Raw genomic sequence first — 25,679 nt, forward strand, 5'->3', positions numbered from 1 at the left:
GTCCAGAGGGGGGGTGGTATATGGCCAATATAAGGGCTGAGTCCAGAGGGGGGGTGGTATATGGCTAATATAAGGGCTGAGTCCAGAGGGGGGGTGGTATATGGCTAATATAAGGGCTGAGTCCAGAGGGGGGGTGGTATATGGCCAATATAAGGGCTGAGTCCAGAGGGGGGGTGGTATATGGCTAATATAAAGGCTGAGTCCAGAGGGGGGGTGGTATATGGCTAATATAAAGGCTGAGTCCAGAGGGGGGGGGGGGGGTGGTGGTATATGGCCAATATAAGGGCTGAGTCCAGAGGGGGGGGGGGGTATATGGCTAATATAAGGGCTGAGTCCAGAGGGGGGGTATATGGCCAATATAAGGGCTGAGTCCTGCTCTAGTAGAGCAGAAATTTCACAAACTAACTTGTTGGAAAGGTGGTATCCTATGATGGTGCTACGTTGAAATGTTTTGGTACTCTGTGTGCCTTTCCAAATCATGTCCAATCAATTGAATTTACCAAAGTTTGGACTCCAATCAAGTTGTAGAAACATCTCATGGATGATCAATGGAAACAGGATGCACCTGAGTCTCATAGTAAAGGGTCTGAATACTTATGCAAATAAGTTATTTCTGTTTAAAATACATTTTATACTTATGCTAAAATTTCTAAAAACCAGTTTTCACTTTGTCATTATGGGGTATTGTGATGTCATTATGGGGTATTGTGATGTCATTATGGGGTATTGTGATGTCATTATGGGGTATTGTGATGTCATTATGGGGTGTAGATTGATGAAGAAAAAAAACAATCAATTTTAGAATAAGGCTGTAACATAACAAAATGTGGAAAAGGGAAGGGGTCTGAATACTTTCTGAATGCACTGTACACTGTATAGTCTACGTTGTTCATATTCCACACCCCCTAGGACATTATTCTTACTCTATTTAGGGGAACTACGATTCAAACAAGTATTTTCCAAAGAAAAGAAGCCCTGAAAAAACCCACACGCTGTCTATTAGCAGTAACTCCAGATGTATTGAATATAAATGACTTCGTCCACATATCACAACGATCACGATTATTCCACAGTCAGCCAGGTGGAAAGTTCAGACTGCTGTATGACATCTTCCTGTTGTTGAAGCTCCCTGTGTTTTATAACCATATAAATGTTCTTTTATTTAATATTTATTTAACTAGGTAAGTCAGTTAAGAACAAATTCTTATTTACAATGACGGCCTAACCAGTGGCGGTTCTAGACCATTTCAACTGGGGGGGGGGGGGGGGGGGGGGGGCATGCTGGGGCCAGTTGTACTGTTAGAGGGGCCAGTTACATTAGACGTTATTGTTGTCATATCGTTTTCTTCACTGCATTGCAGGCATTAGTTATGTACAAATTATTTCATACTCCACATTTAGGGGAGACACAAGGGCGTCCAAAATTGTTGTCACAGGGGCACTGGGTAAGGGGATTGTAAATAGAAATGACATTTGTTTTGGATATATTTGACTTTATAATCGCTGGAGACAAATGTGAAACCAGTCATAATGGCAGCAAACTGAATCATATCACCATATCACTTTTCCCACAGTAAAGTTTATGAAATGATTTGCCATTATGCAGAATTTAAAATGTACGACCTTTCATCTTGCAGGGATGGGTACTCTCAAATGTCTTAATTATAGGGTACCCTGACTTTCTCTGTTTCCTATTTCTATCATGTTAAATATTAGCCACTACCAGTATCTTTCTTCTGTGCGTAAAAAAACAGTTTTTATGATTCATAAATACTTTCCTAAACCAGAATATTTTTTAAATCTACCAATTGGTGCCGTGAAGGAGATGAACATGCCTATATGTAGATAGTTCTTTCATTGAACCCTAATATTCTGAACCCTAATATTCTGAACCCTAATATTCTGAACCCTAATATTCTGAACACTAATATTCTGAACCCTAATATTCTGAACCCTAATATTCTGAACCCTAATATTCTGAACCCTAATATTCTGAACACTAATATTCTGAACCCTAATATTCTGAACCCTAATATTCTGAACCTGTATTCTGAACCCTAATATTCTGAACCCTAATATTCTGAACCCTAATATTCTGAGCCCTAATATTCTGAACCCTAATATTCTGAACCCTAATATTCTGAGCCCTAATATTCTGAACCCTAAAATTCTGAGCCCTAATATTCTGAACCCTAATATTCTGAACCCTACTATTCTTAACACTAATATTCTGAACCCTAATATTCTGAGCCCTAATATTCTGAACCCTAATATTCTGAACCCTAATATTCTGAACCCTAATATTCTGAACCTGTATTCTGAGCCCTAATATTCTGAACACTAATATTCTGAACCCTAATATTCTGAACCCTAATATTCTGAACCCTAATATTCTGAGCCCTAATATTCTGAACCCTAATATTCTGAACCTGTATTCTGAACCTGTATTCTGAACCTGTATTCTGAACCCTAATATTCTGAACCTGTATTCTGAACCATAATATTCTGAACCCTAATATTCTGAACCTGTATTCTGAACCCTAATATTCTGAGCCCTAATATTCTGAACCCTAATATTCTGAACCCTAATATTCTGAGCCCTAATATTCTGAACCCTAATATTCTGAATCCTAATATTCTGAACCCTAATATTCTGAACCTGTATTCTGAGCCCTAATATTCTGAACCCTAATATTCTGAACCCTAATATTCTGAACCCTAATAGTCTGAACCCTAATATTCTGAACCTGTATTCTGAGCCCTAATATTCTGAACCCTAATATTCTGAGCCCTAATATTCTGAACACTAATATTCTGAACCCTAATATTCTGAGCCCTAATATTCTGAACCCTAATATTCTGAACCCATATATTCTGAACCCTAATATTCTGAACCCTAATATTCTGAACCTGTATTCTGAACCCTAATATTCTGAACCTGTATTCTGAACCCTAATATTCTGAACCCTAATATTCTGAGCCCTAATATTCTGAACCTTAATATTCTGAACCCTAATATTCTGAACCCTAATATTCTGAACCTGTATTCTGAACCCTAATATTCTGAACCCTAATATTCTGAACCCTAATATTCTGAACCCTAATATTCTGAACCCTAATATTCTGCGCATGTATTCTGAACCTGTATTCTGAACTTGTATTCTGAGCCTTGAACATTGAATGAAAAACTCCACGAGAAAATCTGTTAGCCAGAAAGTGGGCGAATTTTCAGCTTTTGAATTAATTGTATTCAGCCCTTGCAAGGGAGCCACGCCTTCAAAGCCTGTTACACACCTGCAGTAAGGTAAGTCTGAATACCAATTACTGAGAAGTGCATAGGAAAGGTGTATTGTCCAAAGTTGGAATCAGGCCCATAGAGCAGGGTTGGCCCAACACTCTCCTCGGAGAACCATCAGATGTTTACATTTTTTGTTGTTGTATCCCTTAAACTGGCCACACCTGATTAAATCAGTCTGCTATCCATCAACTCCTTTGGTTCCCGAGGACTTGGGTTGTGGGAAGTACTGACATAGACAATACCTCCTGATCAATATAAAACCCAGCAGCGAACAGTGAAGTAGTTATGGTTCAACTGCAGAATTGTGTCAACAATATCTATGTTTAGCTAGTCAGGGGAATTGTTATTGTGTGGAGGGGGGGGGGGGGGGCTACAAACTGTTTTGAGCTGGACTGAGGATGAGACCATGGTAATGTTCAGACGGGATACACGATGACTACAGCACTAAAACTTCCAGCCAAAGTACATTTGACTGAAACACTGTTTTGGAGTCATCTAAATCCATAAGATTTCAAAACCATCCAATCAATTGTTTTATAAAAACAAAAATTGAAAATCACACTTCTTCATCTTCATCTCATTTCCTTCATCCAATCTGATCTCAAAATACTGGATAGGAGAAAACAAAATGGTGGATGCCTCATGGGCATGAACGTGAAGAGGAAGTCACTTTAGACTACTTAGATTGTACCCTCTGTCTCATCCGCCATTCAGGTCAATCAATCAATCTGTGCCACTTACCATGGGCAGATGTCTCGAAGGTTTGTACCTATGCTGTTCTTTGGCCACGTTCCAGGCTGACTCCATTACAGAAGCCTGCCAGATCTAGCCTCCCCTGACTGTGGAGCCAGAGGCCACGTTCGAGGCTGACTACATTACAGAAGCCTGCCAGATCTCAACACACCTAGATAGGTGTGTAATACCATATCAGCAAATCAGATACCCTACTGCACGCAACCATTGGTTGATGCAATGGAACGTTTGCAAATGTAGTCAGCCTGGAACGTGATACTTGTAATGACATCATAACTCATAAATATTGCACCACTTTAGAGAACAGCGAGTCATGACATGACCCTGCTGTTGATGAGGAAACAATGGCATGACCATGCTGTTGATGAGGAAACAATGACATGACCATGTTGTTAATGAGGAAACAATAATATGACCATGCTGTTGATGAAGAAACAATGACATGACCATGCTGTTGATGAAGAAACAATGACAGGACCATGCTGTTGATGAGAAAACAATGGCATGACCATGCTGTTGATGAGGAAACAATGGCATGACCATGTTGTTGATGAGGAAACAATGACATGACCATGCTGTTGATGAGGAAACAATGGCATGACCATGCTGTTGATGAGGAAACAATGATATGACCATGCTGTTGATGAGGAAACAATGACATGACCATGCTGTTGATGAGGAAACGATGACATGACCATGCTGTTGATGAGGAAACAATGACATGACCATGCTGTTGATGAGGAAACAATGACATGACCATGCTGTTGATGAGGAAACAATGACATGACCATGCTGTTGATGAGGAAACAATGAGCAGGACCATGCTGTTGATGAGGAAACAATGACATGACCATGCTGTTGATGAGGAAACAATAACATGACCATGCTGTTGATGAGGAAACAATCCCATGACCATGCTGTTGATGAGGAAACGATGACATGACCATGCTGTTGATGAGGAAACAATGACATGACCATGCTGTTGATGAGGAAACAATGACATGACCATGCTGTTGATGAGGAAACAATGACATGACCATGCTGTTGATGAGGAAACAATGACATGACTATGCTGTTGATGAGGAAACAATGACATGACCATGCTGTTGATGAGGAAACAATGATATGACCAATGTATGGTATATAAATGTACGGTTTATAAATGTACACATATTCTAGCATCATAATATGCAACCGTAGACAGGACAGGTAAAACATGAATCCCTCAGTTTGCTCCAATGGGTTGCAGTCTGTGTGACCTCTGTTGTCTTGGGTAAGTAGCTAATGGTCACTATAAAAAGACACTGGATCTCCAACATGCTGCATCACCCTTCACCCAAAAACAAATGTTCTTCTCTATAGCTACAGGTGCTGTGCACATTAATAACTGTCCCAGTGAAGGTGCTGTGTACATTAATAACTGTCCCAGTGAAGGTGATGTGTACCTTAATAACTGTCCCAGTGAAGGTGCTGTGTACATTAATAACTGTCCCAGTGAAGGTGATGTGTACATTAATAACTGTCCCAGTGAAGGTGCTGTGTACATTAATAACTGTCCCAGTGAAGGTGATGTGTACATTAATAACTGTCCCAGTGAAGGTGCTGTGTACATTAATAACTGTCCCAGTGAAGGTGATGTGTACATTAATAACTGTCCCAGTGAAGGTGCTGTGTACATTAATAACTGTCCCAGTGAAAGTGATGTGTACATTAATAACTGTCCCAGTGAAGGTGCTGTGTACATTAATAACTGTCCCAGTGAAGTTGATGTGTACATTAATAACTGTCCCAGTGAAGGTGATGTGTACATTAATAACTGTCCCAGTGAAGGTGCTGTGTACATTAATAACTGTCCCAGTGAAGGTATGTGTACCTTAATAACTGTCCCAGTGAAGGTGCTGTGTACATTAATAACTGTCCCAGTGAATGTGATGTGCACATTAACAACTGTCCCAGTGAAGGTGCTGTGTACATTAATAACTGTCCCAGTGAAGCGTGTCATCCCTATCCCACATGATAATTTCCGGATCTTTCAGCCTCCTCCTGTATCCTCCTCCTTTATTCTCCTCCTGTGTTCTCCTTCTGTGTTCTCCTCTTGTGTTCTCCTTTATTCTCCTCCTGTTTACTTCTCCTGTAATCTCCTCCTGTATTCTCCTCCTGTGTCCTCCTCCTGTGTCTCCTCCGGCTCCCTGTGTTCTCCTCTCCTCCCGTGTCTCCTCCTTTATGCTCCTCCTCCCCGTGTCCTCCTCCGTGCCCCCTATCCTCTCCGGTCCTGTGCCCTTCTCCCGGTCCTGTACCCCCGGCCCTCCGTCCTCCCCTGTATTCTCCTCCATTGTTCTCCTCCTTTATCCTCCTCCTTTATCCTCCTCCTGTGTCCTCCTCCTGTGTTCTCCTGTATTCTCCTACTGTATTCTCCTCCTGTATCCTCCTCCTAAATCTTCCTCCTGTGTTCTCCTCCTTTATCCTCCTCCTGTGTTCTCCTCTTGTGTTCTCCTTTATTCTCCTCCCGTGTTCTCCTGTATTCTCCTCCTGTGTTCTCCTCCTGTATCCTCCTCCTATATCCTCCTCCTGTGTTCTCCTCCTCCCGGTTATGTCCTGTATATGTCCATGATGCACGGTGGAGTGGCACAAACCTTCCACGGAGTTGCATTATAGAACACAATTACACCACAGCTATAAGTTTAACACACAAACATTTACACCACAGCTATAAGTTTAACACACAAACATTTACACCACAACTATAAGTTTAACACACAAACATTTACACCACAGCTATAAGTTTAACACACAAACATTTACACCACAGCTATAAGTTTAACACACAAACATTTACACCACAGCTATAAGTTTAACACACAAACATTTACACCACAGCTATAAGTTTAGCTCACAAACATTTACACCACAGCTATAAGTTTAACACACAAACATTTACACCACAGCTATAAGTTTAACACACAAACATTTACACCACAGCTATAAGTTTAACACACAAACTTTTACACCACAGCTATAAGTTTAACACACAAACATTTACACCACAGCTATAAGTTTAGCTCACAAACATTTACACCACAGCTATAAGTTTAACACACAAACATTTACACCACAGCTATAAGTTTAACACACAAACATTTACACCACAGCTATAAGTTGTTGTTTTTTTGCCAGTAGAAAACATGAACTTTACATGAGTTCTTGTCCTGTGTGGCTCAGTTGGTAAGAGCCTGAGGCTGAGGGTTTAATTCCGCTGTGGATAACACAAACACAAAATGATCTGTTGAGATCGTATATGCTATTATTATTACTATTATGTCTACATTGTTAATCATCCAACATTTTTTTATTTTGAAGCATTGCCAGTAAGGCTAACTAACATAAGTATTATTTTGTTTTACAGGAAACTGCATAAAAAAAATACCTTCGTACAGTGTTTCAGATATTACCGACCAAGCAAAAATCTAGAGGGACAAAATGAGGCAGAGAGAAAAATCCCAGTCGGGAGAACGAAACCATTCTGACAGTGGGAGAGACAGGAACAGGGAAGACCACTATGATCAATGCCGTGGTCAATCATGTCATCGCTGTAGAGAGAGGAGACACGATCTGGTTACAGTTTATAACATCTTTGGGTTTGAGGGAAGTAGTAGATTCCCCTACCGTCTCACCATCCTTCTTGATGTAAAGTCACGAATCTCTCAGACGAGGTTCAGAAGACCCATGAAGAGTTGAAATGACAGTCATCATGAGGTAAAAGCTGGACTTCCTGATTGAAAAGATGAAGGAGAAAGGAGACGGAAGGTTCTGGAGATGATGAAGAAGAGAAAGACTGATGGACAGATCTTCTGTAAATCATAGATCGAGTCATTAATAAAAATCTCCTACTGCCTGACAATCAGCAAAGACACATTAAGGGAAAACCAACCACTGATGCCCTACAAAGTTATACTAGCCCCAGAGCCCGGGGGCATGGTGTACTGCTCACCGGGTTGCGGAGTTCGACCCACGGGGGGCCAGCACGGTGAAATGAGAAAGAGCCACTCGGTAAGACGCCGGAAGAGCGCGCAAAGACAACTGGATGAACACTAACTTGTGGCAACAATCACATTCGCAGGAAATCACATGTCAAAACTTGACACTGTGCCAAAACCACATTCCAAAATCACATTCCAAAATCACATTCCAAAGTCACATTTCAAAATTACATTCCAAAACCACATTCCAAAATCACATTCCAAAATCACATTCCAAAATCACATTTCTAAATCAAATCTAAATCAAATACACTGAAACAAAATGTGTCAACGGTGATAAAACGGGACAAATTTGTTTTGCTATAGACTGCAAAAAGATTCAACTAAAGCGGGTTAAGCTGATTTAGATGGGAAAATAAGAACCATCACATATCAAATCTAATTGCATTGGTCGCATACACACATATTTAGCACGTGTATGTTATTGTGGGTGTAGTGAAATGCTTGGCCACTAGATGGAGGCGTAGCTCAGGTATTGGTCCATTGACTCTCCTGTTGCTGATTCGAGAGAGAGAGAGATGGCCAATAGTAACTTTCCTCTTCTGTAGCCTTAATGGACATCTGGAGACAAGTTGTGTATGCTGAATACTGACTGACAAAAGAGAGAGAGAGAGAGACAGAGAGACACAGAGAGAGACAGAGAGAGACACAGAACACAAATACAAATTCCATCTAGACACCGTTGCTCTAGAGCACACAAAAAACTATACATACCTTGGCCTAAACATCAGAGCCACAGGTAACTTCCACAAAGCTGTGAACGATCTGAGAGACATCAAAAGAAACATAAAATTCAACATACCAATTAGGATCTGGCTAAAAATACTTCAATCAGTTATAGAATCCATTACCCTTTATGGTTGTGAGGTCTGGGGTCCGCTCACCAACCAAGAATTCACAAAATGGGACAAACACCAAATTGAGACTCTGCATGCAGAATTCTGCATAAATATCCTCTGTGTACAACGTAAAACACCAAATAATTAATATCGAGCAGAATTAGGCCAATACCCGCAAGTTATCAAAATCCGTAAAAGAGCCGTTAAATTCTACAAGCACCTAAAAGGAAGCGATTCCCAAACCTTCCATAACAAAGCCATCACCTACAGAGAGATGAACATGGAGAAGAGTCCCCTAAGAAAGCTGGTCCTGGGGCTCTGTTCACAAACACAAACAGACCCCACATAGCACCAGGACAGCAACACAATTAGACCCAACCAAATCATGAGAAAACAAAAAGATAATTACTTGACACATTAGAATGAATGAACAAAAAACAGAGCAAACTAGAATGCTATTAGGCCCTAAACAGAGAGTACACAGTGGCAGAATACCTGACCACTGTGACTGAACCTGTCACGTCCTGACCAGCAGATGGAGCTATTGTATTAGTTTTGAGGTCAGGACGTGGCAGTTTTTGTATGTGAATGATTGTGTTGTTGATTGGGACTTCCAATTGAAGGCAGGTGTGTTGAGTTGCCTTTGATTGGAAGTCCTATATAGGTGTGTGTGTTTTTCTTTGGGGTTGTGGGTGGTTGTTTTTGCACTGCGTTTCATAGCCTGCAGAACTGTTGCTGTTGTCACCTTTATTGTTTTGTTAACCTCTATGGGACCGGCGGGACGAATTCGTCCCACCTACGTAACAGCCACTGCCAGCCTGTGGCGCGATTTTCAAAACCTTAAAAATCCTATTACTTCAATTTCTCAAACATATGACTATTTTACAGCCATTTAAAGATAAGACTCTCGTTAATCTAACCACACTGTCCGATTTCAAAAAGGCTTTACAACGAAAGCAAAACATTAGATTATGTCAGCAGAGTACCAAGCCAGAAATAATCAGACACCCATTTTTCAAGCCAGCATATAATGTCACCAAAACCCAGAAGACAGCTAAATGCAGCACTCACCTTTGATGATCTTCATCAGATGACAACCCTAGGACATTATATTATACAATACATGCATGTTTTGTTCAATCAAGTTCATATTTATATCAAAAAACAGCTTTTTACATTAGCATGTGACGTTCAGAACTAGCATACCCCCCGCAAACTTCCGGGGAATTCGCTAACATTTTACTAAATTACTCACGATAAACGTTCACAAAAAGCATAACAATTATTTTAAGAATTATAGATACAGACCTCCTCTATGCACTCGATATGTCCGATTTTAAAATAGCTTTTTGGTGAAAGCACATTTTGCAATATTCTAAGTACATAGCCCAGGCATCACGGGCTCGCTATTTAGACACCCGGCAAGTTTAGCACTCACCATAATCATATTTACTATTATAAAAATGTCATTACCTTTTGTTGTCTTCGTCAGAATACACACCCAGGACAGCTACTTCAATAACAAATGTTGGTTTGGTCCAAAATAATCCATCGTTATATCCGAATAGCGGCGTTTTGTTCGTGCGTTCCAGACACTATCCGAAATAGTAAAGAAGTGTCGCGCGCTTGGCGCAATTCCTGACAATAAAATTCAAAGTATTCCATTACCGTACGTCGAAGCATGTCAACCGCTGTTTAAAATCAATTTTTACGTCATTTTTCTCGTAGAAAAGCGATAATATTCCGACATGGAATCTCCTTTTCGGCAAACAGAGGAAAAAATCCCAAAGGCGGGGGCGGTCGGGGTCATGCGCATAAGCTAGTGTCTCTTGATGGGCCACTTGAGAAAGGCGATAATGTGTTTCAGCCTGGGGCTGGAATGACGACATTCTGTTTTTTCCCGGGCTCTGAGAGCCTATGGAAGACGTGGGAAGTGTCACGTTAGAGCAGAGATCCTTAGTAAATGATAGAGATGGAAAACAAGTTCAACAAATGGTCAGACAGGCCACTTCCTGTAAAGGAATCTCTCAGGTTTTGACCTGCCATTTGAGTTCTGTTATACTCACAGACACCATTCAAACAGTTTTAGAAAATTTAGGGTGTTTTCTATCCATATGTAATAAGTATATGCATATTCTAGTTACTGAGTAGGAGTGGTAACCAGATTAAATCGGGTATGTTTTTTATCCAGCCGTGTCAATGCTGCCCCCTAGCCCTAACAGGTTAAGTGGATGCTTTACTTTTTTGGGGGAAATTAAATATGAGTATTCACATACCTGCTGCACCTTGGTCTTCTCTCCATGACAACTGTTGTTACAGAACCACCCACCAAAGGACCAAGCAGCAGAAGAGGAGGAAGCCACAGGAGAAAAAAATGGAGGAATGGACCTGGCAGGACGAAAGACAATTCTGGGAGGACAAGTTAAGGGAGCTAAGGGAACCCGAGAGGCAGCCCCAAGATTTTTTTTGGGGGGGGCCACGGGTAGTTTGGCCAGACCAGGGAAGTGCCGTAAGCCAGCTACCCGTGACTACAGGGAGGTGCGTATGAGGTGGAGGGCGCCATGTTACGCTGAGGTACGCACCATCTCGCCTATACGGACGCACAGCCCAGTCCGCCCAGTACCAGCGCCCCGCAGGTGCCAGGGCAAGGTGAGCATCGAGCCGGAAGGGGTGATGCCAACCCTGCACTCAAGACCGCCAGTGCGCCCTTTCGGTCCGGTGTTTCCCACTAGACGCACTAGCATGGAGGTGCGTGTCTCCATGCTGGCACGTCCAGTACCAGCCCCACGCATCAGGAGTCTAGTGCGTCAGCCCAGCCTCGCCAGTCAAGAGTCACCAGAGCTGCCCGCCAGTCGTAAGTTACCAGAGCTGCCCGCCAGTCGTAAGTCACCAGAGCTGCCCGCCAGTCGTAAGTCACCAGAGCCGCCCGCCAGTCAACAGTCACCAGAGCCGTCCGCCAGTCAACAGTCACCAGAGCCGCCCGCCAGTCAACAGTCACCAGAGCCGCCCGCCAGTCGTAAGTCGCCAGAGCCGCCCGCTAGTCAGGAGCCGCCAGAGCCGCCAGAGTGGCCAGACTGCCCGGAGCTGCCAGAGGTGCCCGCCTGCCCGGATCTGCCAGGGTGCCCGCCTGTCCTCCGGCCCAGCCCGAGTGGCCCTCCTGCCCTCCGGCCCAGCCCGAGTGGCCCTCCTGCCCTCCGGCCCAGCCCGAGTGGCCCTCCTGCCCTCCGGCCCAGCCCGAGTGGCCCTCCGGTCCTCCGGCCCAGCCCGAGTGGCCCTCCTGCCCTCCGGCCCAGCCCGAGTGGCCCTCCTGCCCTCCGGCCCAGCCCGAGTGGCCCTCCTGCCCTCCGGCCCAGCCCGAGTGGCCCTCCTGCCCTCCGGCCCAGCCCGAGTGGCCCTCCTGCTCTCCGACCAGCCCGAGTGGCCCTCCTGCCCTCCGGCCCAGCCCGAGTGGCCCTCCTGCCCTCCGGCCCAGCCCGAGTGGCCCTCCGGTCCTCCGGCCCAGCCCGAGTGGCCCTCCTGCCCTCCGGCCCAGCCCGAGTGGCCCTCCTGCCCTCCGGCCCAGCCCGAGTGGCCCTCCTGCCCTCCGGCCCAGCCCGAGTGGCCCTCCTGCCCTCCGGCCCAGCCCGAGTGGCCCTCCTGCCCTCCGGCCCAGCCCGAGTGGCCCTCCTGCCCTCCGACCAGCCCGAGTGGCGCTCCTGCCCTCCGTCTGCCCGGTGCAGCTATCGGCGCCACCAAAGTGGGCGACGCCGAAGGTGGAGCGAGGTCCACATCCTGCACCTGAGCCACCTCCAGGATAGGTGGGTTGGGGAGGGAGGGTGTAGCACAGTGCCGTCGGTGACGGCAGCCACCCTCCCTTCCCTCCCTTATTGTTTAGGGGTTAGTGTTTATGGGTTTTTTGTTGGTGTTTTCTGTTGGTAGGTGCATTCCGGGGTCTGCACCTTGAGGGGGGGGTACTGTCACGTCATGACCAGCAGATGGAGCTATTGTATTAGTTTTGGGGTCAGGACGTGGCAGTTTTTGTATGTGAATGATTGTATTGTTGATTGGGACTTCCAATTGAAGGCAGGTGTGTATAGTTGCCTTTGATTGGAAGTCCTATATAGGTGTGTGTGTTTTTCTTTGGGGTTGTGGGTGGTTGTTTTTGCACTGCGTTTCTAGCCTGCAGAACTGTAGCTGTTGTCACTTCGTTTGTATTGTTAAGTGGATGATTTACTCTTTTTTTGGGAAATTAAATATGAGTATTCACATACCTGCTGCGCCTTGGTCTTCTCTCCATGACAACTGTTGTTACAGAACCAAACTTAAGGAATGCTTTGACTATGTACAGACTCAGTGAGCATAGCCGTGCTATTGAGAAAGGCTGCTGTAGGCAGAACTGGCTCTCAAGAGAAGACAGGCTATGTGCACACTGCGCACAAAATAAGGTGGAAACTGAGCTGCACTTCCTAACCTCCTGCCCAATGTATGACCATATTAGAGACACATATTTCCCTCAGATTACACAGATCCACAAATAATTTGAAAACAAACCCAATTTTGATAAACTCCCATATCTACTGGGTGCCACAAGAAAAGGTCAACCAGTGAAGAACAAACACCATTGTAAATACAACCCATATTGTTGTTTATTTCATTTTCTCTTTTGTACTTTAATCATTTGTACATCGTTACAACACTGTATATATACATAATATGACATTTGTAATGTCTTTATTCTTTTGGAACTTCTGTGAGTGTAATGTTTACTGTTCATTATTTTGGAAAGAAAAGCACATTTTCTGTCCATTAAAATAATATCAAATTGATCAGAAATACAGTGTAGATATTGTTTTAATTTTGTAAATGACTATTGTAGCTGGAAACGGCTGATTTTGAATGGAATATCTACATAGGTGTACAGAGGCCCATTATCAGCAACCATCACTCCTGGGTTCCAATGGCACGTTGTGTTAGCTAATCCAAGTTTATCATTTTAAAAGGCTAATTGATCATTAGAAAACCCTTTTGCAATTATGTTAGCACAGCTGAAAACTGTTGTGCTAATTAAAGAAGCAATAAAACTGGCCTTCTTTAGACTAGTTGAATATCTGGAGCGTCAGCATTTGTGGGTTTGATTACAGGCTCAAAATGTCCAGAAACAAAGAACATTCTTCTGAAACTCATCAGTCTATTCTTGTTCTGAGAAATGAAGGCTATTCCATGCGAGAAATTAGCAAGAAACTGAAAATCTTGTACAACGCTATGTACTACTCCCTTCAGAGATAATGGCTCTAAGCAGAATAGAAAGAGGAGTGGGAGGCCCCGGTGCACAACTGAGCAAGAGGACAAGTACATTAGAGTGTCTAGTTTGAGAAACAGACGTGTTAGACTATCCAACGCTGGTCTGACAAATCGGATTACACGCTTCAAGATTGTTTTGATCACGAGAACTGGGATATGTTCCGGGTAGCCTCAGAGAATAACATCGACGTATACGCTGACTCATGCTTTGGTGAGGGAGTTTATAAGGAAGTGTTTAGGAGATTTATTTGTGACTATTAAAACCTACCATAACCAGAAACCGCAGATAGATGGCAGCATTTGCACAAAACTGAAATTGCGAACCACCACAGTGCTCCCGAGTGGCGCAGTGATCTAAGATGCTGCATTTTAGTGTAAGAGGCGTCACTGCAGTACCTGGTTCGAATCCAGGGTGCATCACATCCGGCTGTGATTGGGAGTCCCATAGGGCGGCGCACAATTGGCCCAGCGTCATCCGGGTTTGACCGGAGTAGGCCATCATTGTAAATAAGAATTTGTTCTTAACTGACTTGCCTGGTTAAATAAAAAATAAAAAAATGTAAACATGGCAAGGCGACTGAGAATATGACAGCGTAGTCATTCCCTCCGCAATCAAAAGAGCAAAATGTATAGAGACAAAGTGGAGTTGCAATTCAGACATGAGACATACACCACCGTTTAAAAGTTTGTGGTCACTTAGAAATGTCCTGGTTTTTGAAAGAAAAGCAATTTTTTTGCCCATTAAAATAACATCAAATTGATCAGAAATACAGTGTAAACATTGTTAATGTTGTAAATGACTATTGCGGCTCACAAGTCCTCAACTGGCAGCTTCATTAAATGGTACCCACAAAACACCAGTCTCAATGTCAACAGTTGAGAGGCGACTCTGGGATGCTGAGTTCCTCTGTCCAGTGTCTGTGTTCTTTTGCCCATCTAAATCTTTTATTTTTATTGGCCAGTCTGAGAAATGGCTTTTTCTTTGCAACTCTGCCTAGAAGGCCAGCATCCCAGATTACGCCTTCCCTGTGGCTCAGTTGGTAGAGCATGGTGTTTGCAACGGCAGCATGGTGTGTGCAACGCCAGAGTTGTGGGTTTGATTCCCACGGGGGGCCAGTACAAAAAAAAAAAAATGTATGAAATGTGAATGAAATGTATGTATTCACTACTGTAAGTCGCTCTGGATAAGAGCGTCTGCTAAATGACTAAAATGTAAATGTAATTACTGGTACTAAACACCTTCTTCGCTTTGAGGACAATACAGTGTCACCGTCGCTACCAAGGACTGTGGGCTCTCCTTCTCCATGGCCGACGTGAGTAAGACATTTAAATGTGTCAACCCTCGCCAGGCTGCCAGCCCAGACAGCATCCCTATCTGCGTCCTCAGAGCATGGGCAGACCAGCTGGCTGGAGTGTTTACGGACATATTCAGTCTCTCTCTATACCAGTCTGCTGTCCCCACAGCTTCAAGATGGCCACCATTGTTCCTGTTCCCAAGAATGCAAAGGTAACTGAACAAAATGACTATCACCCCGTAGCACTCACTTCTGTCATCATTAAGTGTTTTGAGAGACTAGTCAAGGATCATATCACCTCCATCTTACCTGTCACCCTAGACCCACTTCAATTGTCTTACCGTCCCAATATGTCCACAGACGATGCAATCGCCATCACACTGCACACTGCCCTATCCCATCTGGACAAGAGGAATACCTATGTAAGAATGCTGTTCATTGACTATAGCTCAGCATTCAACACCATAGTACCCTCCAAGCTTGTCATTAAGCTTGAGGCCTTGGGTCTCAACCCCGCCCTGTGCAATTGGGTCCTGGACTTTCTGACGGGCCACCCCCAGGTGGTGAAGGTAGGAAACAACATTTCACTTCGCTGATCCTCAACACTGGGGCCCCACAAGGGTGTGTTCTCAGCCCCCTCCTGTACTCCCTGTTCACCCACGACTGCGTGGCCATGCACGCCTCTAACTCAATCATCAAGTTTGCAGACGACACAACAGTAGTAGGCTTGATTACCAAAAACGACGAGACAGCCTACAGGGAGGAGGTGAGGGAGTGTGGTGTCAGGAAAATAACCTCTCCCTCAACTTCAACAAAACAAGGAGATGATCGTAGAAACAGCAGAGGGAGCACGCCCCATCCACATCAACAGGACAGCAGTGAAGAAGGTGGAAAGTTTTAAGTTCTTTGGTGTACATATCACTTACAAACTGAAATGGTCCACCCACACAGACAGTGTGGTGAAGAAGGCGCAACAGCGCCTCTTAAACCTCAGGAGGCTAAAGAAATGTAGCTTGTCACCTAAAACCCTCACAAACTTTTACAGATGCAAAATTGAGAGCATCCTGACGTGCTGTATCACCACCTGGCACAGCAACTGCACCGCCCACAACCGCAGGGCTCTCCAGAGGTCTGGACAACGCATCACCGGGGGCAAACTACCTGCCCTCCAGGACACCTACATCACCCGATGTCACAGGAAGGCCAAACAGATCATCAAGGACAACAACCACCCGAGCCACAGCCTGTTCACCCCGCTATCATCCAGAAGGCGAGGTCAGTACAGGTGCATCAAAGCTGGGACTGAGAGATTGAAAAACAGCTTCTATCTCAAGGCCATCAGACTGTTAAACAGCCATCACTAACACAGTGAGGCTGCTGCCTACATACAGACTTGAAATCATTGGCCACTTTAATAAATGGAACACTATTCACTTTAATAATGCCACTTTAAGAATGTTTACATATCTTGCATTACTCATCTAATATGTATATACTATATTCTATAATATCTATTCTATACTATCTATTCTATACTATCTATTGCATCTTAGCCTCTCTGACACTGCTCATCCATATATTTATATTTATATATTCTTATTCTTATTCCATTCCTTTATTAGATTTGTGTGTATTAGATAGTTGTTGTGGAATTATTAGATATTACTTCTTAGATATTGCTGCACTGTCGGAACAAGAAACACAAGCTTTTCGCTACACTCGCATTAACATCTGCTAACCATGTGACCAATAACATCTGCTAACCATGTGACCAATAACATCTGCTAACCATGTGACCAATAACATCTGCTAACCATGTGACCAATAACATCTGCTAACCATGTGACCAATAACATCTGCTAACCATGTGACCAATAACATCTTCTAACCATGTGACCAATAACATCTGCTAACCATGTGACCAATAACATCTGCTAACCATGTGACCAATAACATCTGCTAACCATGTGACCAATAACATCTGCTAACCATGTGACCAATAACATCTGCTAACAATGTGACCAATAACATCTGCTAACCATGTGACCAATAACATCTGCTAACCATGTGACCAATAACATCTGCTAACCATGTGACCAATAATATCTGCTAACCATGTGACCAATAACACCTGCTAACCATGTGACCAATAACATCTGCTAACCATGTGACCAATAACATCTGCTAACCATGTGACCAATAACATCTGCTAACCATGTGACCAATAACATCTGCTAACCATGTGACCAATAACATCTGCTAACCATGTGACTAATAACATCTGCTAACTAACCATGTGACCAATAACATCTGCTAACCATGTGACCAATAACATCTGCTAACCATGTGACCAATAACACCTGCTAACCATGTGACCAATAACATCTGCTAACCATGTGACCAATAACATCTGCTAACCATGTGACCAATAACATCTGCTAACCATGTGACCAATAACATCTGCTAACTAACCATGTGACCAATAACATCTGCTAACCATGTGACCAATAACATCTGCTAACCATGTGACCAATAACATCTGTTAACCATGTGCCCAATAACATCTGCTAACCATGTGACCAATAACATCTGCTAACCATGTGACCAATAACATCTGCTAAACATGTGACCAATAACATCTGCTAACTAACCATGTGACCAATAACATCTGCTAACCATGTGACCAATAACATCTGCTAACCATGTGACCAATAACATCTGTTAACCATGTGCCCAATAACATCTGCTAACCATGTGACCAATAACATCTGCTAACCATGTGACCATTAAGATTTGATTTGATTTGGAAAGTATATCCCTCATTCATAGTTTGTTTGTGTCATCTCATCTCTAGTACGATAAGATGGGTGTGAGTGTGTTTCATCTCTAATGTTTAAATGTATTGGAGTCTGGACTCTCTCTCACCTCAACAAACACACCTCTATGAATAATTTCCCTAAATACACAGCATCACACACACACACACACACACACACACACACACACACACACACAAACCTTATCACCGGCCGCTGGTTTATTTTCCTTCTGTGGAGCTGTAATCTCTAGAAATAGAACTGAAAGTGTAATATTGATCGTTTTACAATTGCAATCTTCATATGGCATTATCTCCGCCTCTCTTTCTCAATCTACTCTCCCTCTTCTCTCTCTCTCTCCCCCCCCCATTTCTCACTCTCGCTCTCATCTCTCTCTCTTTCCATCCCCCCATTTCTCTCTCTCACTCTCTTCATCTCTCTTTCTGTCAAACTCTCCATTTCAATTTTCAATTCAAAGGCCTTTATTGGCATGGGAAACATATATGTTTACATTACCAAAGCAAGTGGAATAGATGAGAAACAAACGTAAAATAAACAAGGGAAATAAACAATCAGAAATGAACAGTAAACAAAAGATTTGGAATTTTTGTAAACCTAGTCAGTTGCACAATATTCAACCCACTAGGCAGGTATCCTAGTGGTTAGAGTGTTGGGCCAGTAACCAGCAGGTAGCCTAGTGGTTAGAGCATTGGGCCAGTAACCAGTAGGTATCCTAGTGGTTAGAGTGTTGGGCCAGTAACCAGCAGGTAGCCTAGTGGTTAGAGCGTTGGGCCAGTAACCAGTAGGTATCCTAGTGGTTAGAGTGTTGGGCCAGTAACCAGCAGGTAGCCTAGTGGTTAGAGTGTTGGACCAGTAACCAGCAGGTAGCCTAGTGGTTAGAGCGTTGGGCCAGTAACCAGCAGGTATCCTAGTGGTTAGAGTGTTGGACCAGTAACCAGCAGGTATCCTAGTGGTTAGTGTTGGGCCAGTAACCAGCAGGTATCCTAGTGGTTAGAGTGTTGGGCCAGTAACCAGCAGGTAGCCTAGTGGTTAGTGTTGGGCCAGTAACCAGCAGGTATCCTAGTGGTTAGAGTGTTGGACTAGTAACCAGCAGGTAGCCTAGTGGTTAGTGTTGGTTCAGTAACCAGCAGGTAGCCTAGTGGTTAGAGCGTTGGGCCAGTAACCAGTAGGTTACCTAGTGGTTAGAGCCTAGTGGTTAGAGTGTTGGGCCAGTAACCAGCAGGTAGCCTAGTGGTTAGAGCCTAGTGGTTAGAGTGTTGGGCCAGTAACCAGCAGGTAGCCTAGTGGTTAGTGTTGGGCCAGTAACCAGCAGGTATCCTAGTGGTTAGAGCGTTGGGCCAGTAACCAGCAGGTAGCCTAGTGGTTAGAGTGTTGGACCAGTAACCAGCAGGTAGCCTAGTGGTTAGAGCGTTGGGCCAGTAACCAGCAGATAGCCTAGTGGTTAGAGTGTTGGGCCAGTAACCAGCAGGTAGCCTAGTGGTTAGAGTGTTGGGCCAGTAACCAGCAGATAGCCTAGTGGTTAGAGTGTTGGGCCAGTAACCAGCAGATAGCCTAGTGGTTAGAGCGTTGGGCCAGTAACCAGCAGATAGCCTAGTGGTTAGAGTGTTGGGCCAGTAACCAGCAGGTAGCCTAGTGGTTAGAGTGTTGGGCCAGTAACCCAAAAGGTTGCTGGATCAAATCAAATCCCTGACAAGGTAGAAATCTGTTGTTTTACCCCTGAGCAAGGCAGTTAACCCACTGTTCCCTGGGTGCTGTCGAGGTTGATTAAGGCAACCCCCCACACCTCTCTGATTCAGAGGGGTTGGGTTAAATGCAGAAGACACATTTCAGTTGAAGGCATTCAGTTGTACAACTGACTAGGTATCCCCCGTTCCCTTTCCAACTGACTAGGTATCCCCCTTTCCCTTTACAACTGACTAGGTATCCCCCTTTACAACTGACTAGGTATCCCCCCTTTCCCTTCACAACTGACTAGGTATCCCCCCTTTCCCTTTCCAACTGACTAGGTATCCCCCTTTACAACTGACTAGGTATCCCCCGTTCCCAATCCAACTGACTAGGTATCCCCCTTTCCAACTGACTAGGTATCCCCCTTTCCAACTGACTAGGTATCCCCTTTACAACTGACTAGGTATCCCCCGTTCCCTTTCCAACTGACTAGGTATCCCCCTTTCCAACTGACTAGGTATCCCCCTTTCCCTTTACAACTGACTAGGTATCCCCCTTTCCCTTTCCAACTGACTAGGTATCCCCCGTTCCCTTTCCAACTGACTAGGTATCCCCTTTCCAACTGACTAGGTATCCCCCTTTCCCTATACAACTGACTAGGTATCCCCCTTTACAACTGACTAGGTATCCCCCTTTACAACTGACTAGGTATCCCCCTTTACAACTGACTAGGTATCCCCCTTTCCCTTCACAACTGACTAGGTATCCCCCCTTTCCCTTTCCAACTGACTAGGTATCCCCCTTTACAACTGACTAGGTATCCCCCGTTCCCTTTCCAACTGACTAGGTATCCCCCGTTCCCTTTCCAACTGACTAGGTATCCCCCGTTCCCTTTCCAACTGACTAGGTATCCCCCGTTCCCTTTCCAACTGACTAGGTATCCCCCGTTCCCTTTCCAACTGACTAGGTATCCCCCTTTACAACTGACTAGGTATCCCCCTTTCCCTTCACAACTGACTAGGTATCCCCCCTTTCCCTTCACAACTGACTAGGTATTCCCATTTACAACTGACTAGGTATTCCCCTTTCCCTTTACAACTGACTAGGTATCCCCATTTCCCTTTACAACTGACTAGGTATCCCCCTTTACAACTGACTAGGTATCCCCCTTTCCCTTTACAACTGACTAGGTATCCCCCTTTCCCTTTACAACTGACTAGGTATCCCCCGTTTCCCTTTCCAACTGACTAGGTATCCCCCTTTCCAACTGACTAGGTATCCCCCTTTACAACTGACTAGGTATCCCCCGTTCCCTTTCCAACTGACTAGGTATCCCCCTTTCCCTTTACAACTGACTAGGTATCCCCCCTTTCCCTTTCCAACTGACTAGGTATCCCCCTTTACAACTGACTAGGTATCCCCCGTTCCCTTTCCAACTGACTAGGTATCCCCCTTTCCAACTGACTAGGTATCCCCCTTTCCCTTTCCAACTGACTAGGTATCCCCAGTTCCCTTTACAACTGACTAGGTATCCCCCTTTACAACTGACTAGGTACCCCCCTTTCCTTTTACAACTGACTAGGTATCCCCCTTTACAACTGACTAGGTATCCCCCTTTACAACTGACTAGGTATCCCCCTTTCCCTTTCCAACTGACTAGGTATCCCCCTTTCCTTTTACAACTGACTAGGTATCCCCCTTTACAACTGACTAGGTATCCCCCTTTACAACTGACTAGGTATCCCCCTTTACAACTGACTAGGTATCCCCCTTTACAACTGACTAGGTATCCCCCCTTTCCCTGTACAACTGACTAGGTATCCCCCCTTTCCCTTTCCAACTGACTAGGTATCCCCCTTTCCCTTTCCAACTGACTAGGTATCCCCCTTTCCCCTTACAACTGACTAGGTATCCCCCTTTACAACTGACTAGGTATCCCCCTTTACAACTGACTAGGTATCCCCCCTTTCCCTGTACAACTGACTAGGTATCCCCCCTTTCCCTTTCCAACTGACTAGGTATCCCCCTTTCCCTTTCCAACTGACTAGGTATCCCCCTTTCCCTTTCCAACTGACTAGGTATCCCCCTTTCCCCTTACAACTGACTAGGTATCCCCCTTTACAACTGACTAGGTATCCCCCTTTACAACTGACTAGGTATCCCCCCTTTCCCTGTACAACTGACTAGGTATCCCCCCTTTCCCTTTCCAACTGACTAGGTATCCCCCTTTCCCTTTCCAACTGACTAGGTATCCCCCTTTCCCTTTCCAACTGACTAGGTATCCCCCTTTCCCCTTACAACTGACTAGGTATCCCCCTTTCCAACTGACTAGGTATCCCCCTTTACAACTGACTAGGTATCCCCCCTTTCCCTTTACAACTGACTAGGTATCCCCCTTTACAACTGACTAGGTATCCCCCTTTCCCTTTACAACTGACTAGGTATCCCCCTTTACAACTGACTAGGTATCCCCCTTTCCCTTTACAACTGACTAGGTATCCCCCCTTTCCCTTTACAACTGACTAGGTACCCCCCTTTCCTTTTACAACTGACTAGGTATCCCCCTTTACAACTGACTAGGTATCCCCCTTTACAACTGACTAGGTATCCCCCCTTTCCCTTTCCAACTGACTAGGTATCCCCCTTTCCCTTTACAACTGACTAGGTATCCCCCTTTACAACTGACTAGGTATCCCCCTTTCCCTTTACAACTGACTAGGTATCCCCCTTTACAACTGACTAGGTATCCCCCTTTCCCTTTCCAACTGACTAGGTATCCCCCCTTTCCCTTTCCAACTGACTAGGTATCCCCCCTTTCCCTTTCCAACTGACTAGGTATCCCCCTTTCCCTTTCCAACTGACTAGGTATCCCCCCTTTCCCTTTACAACTGACTAGGTATCCCCCTTTACAACTGACTAGATATCCCCCTTTCCCTTTACAACTGACTAGGTACCCCCCTTTCCTTTTACAACTGACTAGGTATCCCCCTTTACAACTGACTAAGGTTGACGATATCCGATCCTCGTTTGCTAAGTCAAACGACATCGCTGGTCCTGCTCACACTGCCCTACCCTGTGCTTTGACCTCTTTCTCCCCTCTCTCTCCAGATGAAATCTCGCGTCTTGTGACGGCCGGCCGCCCAACAACCTGCCCACTTGACCCTATCCCCTCCTCTCTTCTCCAGACCATTTCCGGAGACCTTCTGCCCTTCCTCACCGCGCTCATCATCTCATCAATGACCGCTGGCTACGTCCCTTCCGTCTTCAAGAGAGCGAGAGTTGCACCCCTTCTGAAAAAACCTACACTCGATCCCTCCGATGTCAACAACTACAGACCAGTATCCCTTCTTTCTTTTCTCTCCAAAACTCTTGAACGTGCCGTCCTTGGCCAGCTCTCCTGCTATCTCTCTCAGAATGACCTTCTTGATCCTAATCAGTCAGGTTTCAAGACTGGGCATTCAACTGAGACTGCTTATCTCTGTGTCACGGAGGCTCTCCGCACTGCTAAAGCTAACTCTCTCTCCTCTGCTCTCATCCTTCTAGACCTTTCTGCTGCCTTTGATACTGTGAACCATCGGATCCTCCTCTCCACCCTCTCCGAGTTGGGCATCTCCGGCGCGGCCCACGCTTGGATTGCGTCCTACCTGACAGGTCGCTCCTACCAGGTGGCGTGGCGAGAATCTGTCTCCGCACCATGCGCTCTCACCACTGGTGTCCCCCAGGGCTCTGTTCTAGGCCCTCTCCTATTCTCGCTATACACCAAGTCACTTGGCTCTGTCATATCCTCACATGGTCTCTCCTATCATTGCTATGCAGACGACACACAATTAATCTTCTCCTTTCCCCCTTCTGATAACCAGGCGGCGAATCGCATCTCTGCATGTCTGTCAGACATATCAGTGTGGATGACGGATCACCAGCTCAAGCTGAACCTCGGCAAGACGGAGCTGCTCTTCCTCCCGGGGAAGGACTGCCCATTCCATGATCTCGCCATCACGGTTGACAACTCCCTTGTCCCCTCCTCCCAGAGTGCTAAGAACCTTGGCGTGATCCTGGACAACACCCTGTCGTTCTCCACTAACATCAAGGCGGTGACCCGATCCTGTAGGTTCATGCTCTACAACATTCGCAGAGTACGACCCTGCCTCACACAGGAAGCGGCGCAGGTCCTAATCCAGGCACTTGTCATCTCCCGTCTGGATTACTGCAACTCGCTGTTGGCTGGGCTCCCTGCCTGTGCCATTAAACCCCTACAACTCATCCAGAACGCCGCAGCCCGTCTGGTGTTCAACCTTCCCAAGTTCTCTCACGTCACCCCGCTCCTCCGCTCTCTCCACTGGCTTCCAGTTGAAGCTCGCATCCGCTACAAGACCATGGTGATTGCCTACGGAGCTGTGAAGGGAACGGCACCTCCATACCTTCAGGCTCTGATCAGGCCCTACACCCAAACAAGGGCACTGCGTTCATCCACCTCTGGCCTGCTGGCCCCCCTACCTCTGAGGAAGCACAGTTCCCGCTCAGCCCAGTCAAAACTGTTCGCTGCTCTGGCACCCCAATGGTGGAACAAGCTCCCTCACGACGCCAGGACAGCGGAGTCAATCACCACCTTCCGGAGACACCTGAAACCCCAACTCTTTAAGGAATACCTAGGATAGGATAAAGTAATCCTTCTAAAAGATTTAGATGCACTATTGTAAAGTGCTTGTTCCACTGGATATCATAAGGTGAATGCACCAATTTGTAAGTCGCTCTGGTTAAGAGCGTCTGCTAAATGACTTAAATGTAATGTAAATGTACTAGGTATCCCCCTTTACAACTGACTAGGTATCCCCCTTTCCCTTTAGTGATCGGCTGACCTGGGGAGTTCTGAGGTACTGGAACACATCATATATATGTGTTTTAATCCCCTATATAATAAAGCATTGCATATTACCCCATATGCACAGTGGTATAGGGCAGTAGAGTAGAGGCACTTTGAGTTGTTGCACACATTTTTAATAGCCTATGGTCTGGGAAATATTTTTGCCTTTTTGCAAACCAAACAAATTCAATGAAATGTATTTTATAATAGCCCTTTTTTTTTACATCAGCAGATGTCACAAAGTGCTTATAGAGAAACCTAAAACCCCAAACAGGAAGCAATACAGATGTCACAAAGTGCTTGTACAGAAACCTAAAACCCCAAACAGGAAGCAATACAGATGTCACAAAGTGCTTGTACAGAAACCTAAAACCCCAAACAGGAAGCAATACAGATGTCATGTCATTCTATGTCATTTTACATGACTGGATGCTTTTGGCAGAATCTTATTTAATACAGCAACGAATGATCGAAATTACAAGGCTACTTTTGACACTTTCAAACTGATAATCTGAGGTCAATGAAAATCAGTGAAAATGACCTTATCTTGAATCCATCAATAGCCTATGCCATGGGTGTTTGAAGACATATTGTAGGCTACACTATGAGGAGGAAGTTATTGTCCTAAACATGCTTTCCAGTTTCACTGACTCACGTGCTGGTGATGGCTGATGAGCTCGTGCCAAAAGCCCCCCCCCCCCCTCTGTCTCTCTCTCTCTCTCTCTCTCTCTCTCTCTCTCTATGTCTCTCTATCTCTCTCTCTCTCTCTCTCTCTCTCTCTCTCTATGTCTCTCTCTCTCTCTCTCTCTCT

The 25,679-nt window shown here is 44.9% G+C and overlaps 1 protein-coding gene across 1 annotated transcript in view; it reads right to left on the minus strand.

Moving 5' to 3' along the window:
* Positions 1–6,409: 6,409 nt before the first annotated feature.
* LOC145861707 (dachshund homolog 2) overlaps positions 6,410–25,679 on the minus strand; it is a 104,806-nt gene continuing 85,536 nt past the window's right edge. Inside the window, exon 6 of the mRNA XM_082964599.1 lies at positions 6,410–6,684. Coding sequence (XP_082820725.1) covers positions 6,410–6,684 — 275 coding nt within the window. The remainder of the gene's footprint in view (positions 6,685–25,679) is intronic.

Source organism: Salmo salar, chromosome 18 (genome assembly GCF_965601325.2).
Source record: "Salmo salar chromosome 18, fSalSal1, whole genome shotgun sequence".
In the NCBI taxonomy this organism is placed as follows: Eukaryota; Metazoa; Chordata; class Actinopteri; order Salmoniformes; family Salmonidae; genus Salmo; species Salmo salar.